We start from the raw sequence: 7,722 nt of genomic DNA, 5'->3' as shown, positions 1-7,722 counted from the left end.
AAGGCCCATGATCAACTTTGAACCCCCATTACGTCCGTATGCTGGGTGTAAAATAGTTATTAGATTAAGGACAGTTGGAAAATGCTGGCATGAGATTTTGAAGGAGGCAGTGGGTATTTCATGCCCTTGTATCCCCCCCCCCCATCTGCGGTGCTGAGGGAGGGGGGGAGATGCAAATACATGGACTTTCCCCCCCACTGCCTCCCTCAGGACCAAAGATCTTATAGCAGATCTTTAATCTTTGCTCAGGACCTCCAACCAACATTTTCTAACTGCCTTTAATCTATTGATGTATTCACAGCCTTCACGTTGACGCAATAGGGGTCAAAAGTTGGAAAAGAGGCCGAAATGTGGGTAAAGGGAAGTGGTGGCAGTGGGGAGAAAGTCCATGTATTTGCACCTCCCCCCCTCTCTCCCTCAGCACCGCGGGGGGGAATACAAGAACATGAAATACCCACTACTTCCCTCAGAACCTCAAACCAGCATTTTCCGACCGCTCTTAATCTAATAATTATTTCATACCCCGCATATGGACGTCATGTGGGTTAATAGTTGAAAATGGGCCTTTATATGAATAAAGGGAAGTGGTCGCACCCCCGCAGGGGAGGAATGGACGGGTCCGACTGGGGATGACGTGTCGCTCGGTGCGGCGGTGGCGCATGCGTCAGCTTGGAGCTCGGTCCCTGGGAGCTGCAGACAGAGCGGGGAATCGATGAGACTTTTGCAAATGAGCTTCCTCCTCCCCTCCTGTCTTTTTCTGCATTGCAATGCATAGCACCTCGTGCATTAAATTAAATCCAAAGCTTTGCGTTGCATTTTAAAGAGACGGTGTGGAGAAACACAGCGACACTATCCAGGCACTAGTCTCGCCTGGACCCTGGGAGCTGCAGACAGAGCGGGGCATTGATGCACTTTGCTAATGTGACTCCTCCCCTCCCCTCCCCCTCTGGTCTTCTGGTGGAAGCTGCATTGCAATGCATATCTAGATGCATAGCACCCGGTGCATTAAATCGAATGCAAAGCTTGGCGTTGCTTTTTAAGGAGATGGCGTAGAGCTGTACAACGTGGGGGAAATAAAAACCCAACACAGCGTCTACACCTCGTCCCGCCTGGAGCCTGCAGTCATGGCGACGCCGCGCGGCGGAGGGAAGCCCGGCTCCGGGCTCGATGACAACGATGGCGGCGGTTCCCGCTCTCCGTCCCGAGGCACAGACGGTCCGAGCCGCCGCCGCCACTACGTCGGCCAAGCAGTCGCCCCCGGGAGCTACAGCCCCGGGGAATACTGCAGGAAAGTGCAGGAATGGCTGTGGCAATATTACGGCTACGTACAGTGGCAGAGCTGGGCGACCACCATGATGATGGCGGCCGTGACCGGCCCACCGCTCCCTCCTTACTACCCGGGTGCCGTGGGCCGCCAGGGCGACGCTGGAACCGCCATCAACCCCTTCTCGCTCTACGGGCCGTACTTGGCGGCACCGGCCGAGGCACAGAGCCGGGGCCAGCAGCAGCAGCAGCAGCAGCAGCAGGAGGTGGCCACAGCCTCGGGCAACACCGGCGGCGGCCGCTTGACCACCCCAAATACACCACAACAAGCGGGCAACGGGCACCCGGGAGGTAAGGCAGAGCTCGGCTGCTGCACAACAGTGAAAGGCCTGGACAGAGTGGATGTGGAGAGGATGTTTCCCACGTAGTGGGAGAGTTTAGGACCAGAGGTCACAGCCTCAGAATTAAAGGACGTCCCTTGATTGAGGAAGGAGATGAGGAGGAATTTCTTCAGTCAGAGGGTGGTGAGTCTGTGGAATTCATTGCCACAGATGGCTGTGGAGGCCAATTCATAGTTTAAAAATAAAAAACGCTGATATTTACTACCGAATCGGTGGTAAGGAAGGCAAATGCAATGCCAGCAATTGTTTCAAGGGGGGGGGGGGGGGGGTAAAATGCAAAAACAAGGATATAATGCTGAGGCTCTATGAGGCGCTGGTCAGACCACATTTTTTGAGTATTGCAAACAGTTTTGTGCCCCATATCTGGGGAAGGATGTGCTGGCGCTGGAGAGGGTCCAGAGGATGTTTACAATAATGATCCCAGGAATCATTAGAAAGAGCACTTAAAGATAGCGTAGTCAAGGGATATGGGGAGAAGGCAGGAACGGGGTGCTGCTTTTGGATGATCAGCCATGATCACAGTGAATGGTGGTGTTGGCTCGAAGGGCCGAATGGCCTACTCCTGCACCCATTGTCTATTCAATGCGTTGGGTTAACATATGTTGAATATTTGATGGCACTGGGCCTGTACATGCTGGAGTTTAGAAGGATGAGGGAGTCTTCATTGAAACTTACCAAATAGTGAAAGGCATGGATAGAGTGGATGTGGAGTGATGGGTGGATACAGGTGAGAGGAGTTTGTTTTGGCAGTAAATGGTTGGAGTAAACTATAAAGGCTAGAGATGAAAAGCAGACAGAGTGTTGGATAGAGTGATAGTGTGGAACAATCCTTCGGCCCAACTTGCCCACACCGGCCAATATGTCCCACCTGCCTGCGTTTGGTCCATATCCCTTCAAACCTGTCCTTTCCATGTACCTCTCTAACTGTTTCTGAAATGTTGGGATAGTCCCTGTCTCAACTACCTCCTCTGGTAGCTTGTTCCATACACCCACCACCCTCTGTGTGCAAAAAGTTACCCCTCAGATTCCTGCTGGCTGAGGAGAGATGAGGAGTGAAATGTAAAGCCGGAGGGAGGGATATGGGTGGAAGGGGATGGGTGGACAAAAAGGTAATAGGGACTCGGTGGTAAGCTGGTTAGGCCTGAGATGAGGAGAAATGTCTTCATTCATAGATTGATGAACCATTGGAGTTCTCTATACTCAGTTGCTGTGTTCGTTCAAAACAGAGTGACAGATGTCTGAGCACTCTGGAAATCAAAGTATCTGAAAATGGTGCTAGAAAATGGCATTGAGGTGGAAGACTATCCATGATCTTAATGAGTGACGGGGGCTTTAGGGCTGAATGGCTATTACTGACTCTATTTGGTATTTTCCTGTGTTTACAACTCATCAGTAAATGTTGAATGTAGAATTGTGGAAATCCTAGTGCAAGAATAGATCAGTACAGCGCACCAACAGGCCCTTCTACCCACAATGTCTATGCCTAACAAGATAAACTAATCTCTTCTACATATCTCTGCATATAATGATAAGCAGGTAATGGTGATTCAAACAAAGCCTTGAGATGTTGACACAAGTAATTGCAGATGGCGGCTAACATGCATAAAAAGACAGTGCTGGAGTAACTCAGCGGGTCAAACGGCATCAGCCAGGAGTTGCTAACTTGGAATTTTTTTTTTAACACCTCTGTTTTTGAGAAAACAACTGTTTATATCCAGTCTTCCCTTGCCACATTCACCCTGTGATATTTTGCCCTGTCTAATCCAGCGTTCCATTTAAACAGTACAAAACAATTGCAGATAATCCTTTTGGGACCCAGCTCTGTCCACCAGGACCTGTTTCCTACTGTTGCTGTATCCCATTCTCTCCCACCGCTGCCTCTTCTGGGGATGCTGCCGGTGGGAAGGATCTGTCAGAGCAAATGCTGTGTTTTACACAAACAAGATTTTAATGAACTTAAATATAACTCCCTGTGGATATAATACAGAACTCCACGTGTATTAAAAAAAATTTGGGTCTGCTTCATTAGAGTCATTGAGCCAGTCAGCACGGAAACTGGTCCTTCAGATCATCTCATCGATGTCGAGACCAAGATGTCCCATTTGCCCGTGTTTGGCTCGTATCCCTTTAAATCTTTCCTATCCATGTTCCTGCCCAAGTGTCTTTAAATGTTTTTATAGTACCTACATCAACGACCTCATCTGGCAGCCTGTTCTATATAACCACCCCTATTACATCTGGGAAATCAGATACATGCAGAATTGAGATGAATAAACTTGTGAATACTACAGAATAATTGTCATAGGATTAGAGCAAAGTTAACCACTCAAGCTTGTGAGTGTAAATATTGGTCTAATGGCATTCTTAACCGATGGCACAGTAATGATGGCTCATTGATGCGTCGGCAGGAACTGCAGATGCAGGTTTACACCATAGATACACAAAATACTGGAGTACCTCAATCTGAAGAAAGGTCTCTACCTGAAACGTCACCTATTCCTTTTCTCCAGAGATACTGCTTGACCCGCTGCGTTCCTCCAACATTTTGTGTCTATCTTTGATGGCTCAATGATCGCAGTGCACAGAAGTCATACAATGTGGAATCGGGCCCATCGGCCCAACTTCCCCACGTCGACCAACATGCCCCGCCCCATCTGCACTAGTCCCACCTGTGGACATAGAACATCACAGAACAGGCATTTTATCTGCAATGTCTGTGCTGAACATGATGCCTAGACCATCTCTTATCTACCTGCACATAATCCATATCACTCCATTCTCTGCATATCCATGTGTGTATCCAAAATCCTCTTAAATGCCACTATCATGTCTGCCTCAGCAACCGACCCCGGCAGCATGTTCCAGGCACTCACCACCCTCTGTGTAAAATAAAACTTGCCCTGGATATCTCACTTAAACTTTGCCCCTCTCATTTTAAAGCTACGCCCTCTAGTATTTTATTTAGAGATACAACGCAGAAACAGGCCCACCGGGTCCACGCCGACCAGCCATCCCCGCATATTAGCCCTATGTGACACACGCTAGGGACAATTTTTACATTTACTAAGCCAATTAATCTAAATACCTGTACGTCTTTGGAGTATGGGAGGAAACCGAAGATCTTGGAGAAAAGCCACGCAAGTCACTTGGAGACCGTACAGACAACACCCGTAGTCAGGTTCGAATCCGGGTCTCCGGTGCTGCATACCGCTGCACCACCATGCTGCCCGCAATTGATTTTTCCATCCTAGGAAAAAGGTTCTGACTACCGTATCTATGCCTGTCATGTGGTCATTTTTTTAATTCTTATTTTTGAGTCGGGAGTGTGATGTTCTGTGATCCATTACAGAGATTAGATCATAAAAACTTGTTCATCCTGGAAGCTTGTACTGTTGAGGGTGCCAACTTTTGGATGTCGGTTGCTGAGGCAGACATGATAGTGGCATTTAAGAGGATTTTGGATGTGACAATCTAGCTGAAAAGCATCCATGCTACTATTTTGAAGCAGAGGGGACACCTTATTTATCCCTTGCAATCATACTATTGAATGGGGGATAAATGGAGCAGAGTATGGCGTTGGTTAAGTACGTATCTAATGATTTTGAAGCTGAGATCCTATGAACCCAATCCCACCACAGAATAACAAAAAAACAATATATGCTAATGTTAGTAACTAAACGATTAGCATAAACAAATCCAGCTGTGTAGGAAGGAACTGCAAATGCTGGTTTGCATGCAAGATAGACACAAAATGCTGGAGTAACGCAGCGGGTCAGGCAGCATCTCTGGAGAAAAGGAATAGGTGATGTTTCGGGTTGAGACCCTGAAGAAGGTTCTCGACCTGAAAGGTCACCTATTCCTTTTCTCCAGAAATGCCGCCTGACTCGCCGAGTTATTCCAGCTGCTCAACTAGTGTCCTTCTTGAAAAGAAAAGAACAGGTTGGCTTGTACCGAGTCTGAACAATTTGTGACGGAAGACGCACAGCAAAGTGGTTAACTCTTGAATGCCTTCTGACATGGTTAGGTTTAGGTTTATTTTTGTCACGCACTGAGGCACAGCGAAAAGCTTTGTTTTGCATGCTATCCAAATCAGATCTGATAAGCACAGTCCAGTCAATCTCAAGTACAATAGAAAGAGCAAAAAGGGAAAATATAGAGTACAGAATATGGTTCCCTGCCTCCACCATCACCCCTGGCAGTGCGTTCCAGGGCTCCTCTAGTCTGAGTAAAGAAAAACGTGCCTGCACATCTCCATTAAACCTAGCCCCCCCCCTCCCCTCACCTTATGGCTATGCCCTCTAGTGTTGGACATCTCCACCATGGGAGAAAGGTTCTGACTGCCTACCCTATCTATGCCTCTCATCTATAGGGTGATTTCACGAAAGGTCACTGGAGCGTAGATCCGCACCCACGTGACCGAAAATTTTAACTGGGGGACAAGCGTCACTTCCGGTACATGTTAGTGAATGGGAAAACACGCACTTTCACACCCGTTAAAAACATCGAAAACGGACAGTTTTTGAGCTGCAATTTACTGAGCCGGTCGGGACAAAATCAGGACATTTTATTATTAGCCAAAAAATATCCTGATTTTGTCAAATTAACAACTGACATTTATACCATTCCTTAGCTTGCATCTGAATAAAATTTATTTCAAGACGCATTTATGATTCACGGATATTTAAATGGTGAATGTAGCTTCAGAAGTGTGTTCATTTTGCATGTTAAAACCCACCCGAGAACCATGGGCGATTTTGCAATTTTACTGAAGGATTTCTAACTTTTAATACTTTTCATCTAACAAATGAATAAAGATAACAAAGCCAATAATGCCACTTTTGATTAAATGCAGCGAGCAAACGCGATAATTCCCGATATTTTGGATCTTTAAATCTCAACGGAAAATGTCCGCTATCAACTTCCGCTTATTTTGCCCCTTCAGCTCCCTCTTGTATTTACCTTAGTTTCTATCTTTTCTTTTGACTGTAAATTTAGGTAGCTGTTCCTCACGGTCACCCCGACCGGCTCAGTAAATTGCAGCTCAAAAACTTCAGTTTTCGATGTTTTTAACGGGTGTGAAAGTGCGTGTTTTCCCATTCACTAACATGTACCGGAAGTGACGCTTGTCCCCCAGTTAAAATTTTCGGTCACGTGGGTGCGGATCTACGCTCCAGTGACCTTTCGTGAAATCACCCTATATTATGTTTTATTATTTATTATTATTTATTTTTATTTTTATTTTTATGATACTGCCTGTAAGGGAAATTCATTTCGTTGTCTCTAACTGAGACAATGACAATAAATTTGAATACAATACAATACAATACAATATTACTAAAACGCTGATCTTGACCGCTTTTGGCCCACTGTGCTGCGATTTACCACAGAACGCCGCCACCTACAATAATAATAATAATAAATTTTATTTATGGGCACCTTTCAAGAGTCTCAAGGACACCTTACAAAAATTTAGCAGGTAGAGGAAAAACATGTAAGGGGAATGAAATAAATAGTAGAGACATGACTAGTACACAAAGTAAAGACAGAATACAATTCAAAACACAATATGAGGCAATTAATGCACAGATGAAAAGGGAGGGGGACGTGGGGCTAAGGATAGGCAGAGGTGAAGAGATGGGTCTTGAGGCGGGACTGGAAGATGGTGAGGGACACGGAATTGCGGATCAGTTGGGGGAGGGAGTTCCAGAGCCTGGGAGCTGCCCTGGAGAAGGCTCTGTCCCCAAAACTGCGGAGGTTGGACTTGTGGATGGAGAGGAGACCGGCTGATGTGGATCTGAGGGACCGTGAGGGTTGGTAGGGGGAGAGGAGGTCAGTGAGATATGGGGGGTCCAGATGGTGGAGGGCTTTGTAGGTGAGGATCCGGATTTTGTAGGTGATCCGGTGGGAGATGGGAAGCCAGTGAAGTTGTTTGAGGACTGGAGTGATGTGATGCCAGGATTTGGTGTGGGTGATGAGTCGGGCGGCTGCGTTCTGGACCAGTTGGAGTCGGTTGATGTAGGTGGAGCTGATGCCAAGGAGAAGTGAGTTGCAATAGTCC

The 7,722-nt window shown here is 46.8% G+C and overlaps 1 protein-coding gene across 1 annotated transcript in view; it reads left to right on the top strand.

Annotated features, from left to right (window-relative positions):
• The first annotated feature begins 651 nt into the window (after window positions 1–651).
• Window positions 652–7,722, top strand: part of fam8a1 (family with sequence similarity 8 member A1) — a 34,355-nt gene continuing 27,284 nt past the window's right edge. The window contains exon 1 of the mRNA XM_033013903.1: window positions 652–1,614. Coding sequence (XP_032869794.1) covers window positions 1,125–1,614 — 490 coding nt within the window. The 5' untranslated portion in view covers window positions 652–1,124. The remainder of the gene's footprint in view (window positions 1,615–7,722) is intronic.

Source organism: Amblyraja radiata, chromosome 2 (assembly GCF_010909765.2).
Source record: "Amblyraja radiata isolate CabotCenter1 chromosome 2, sAmbRad1.1.pri, whole genome shotgun sequence".
NCBI classification, from domain to species: domain Eukaryota; kingdom Metazoa; phylum Chordata; class Chondrichthyes; order Rajiformes; family Rajidae; genus Amblyraja; species Amblyraja radiata.
Note: the sequence above shows the minus strand (reverse complement) of the source record. Positions and strands in the feature narration are given on the sequence as shown.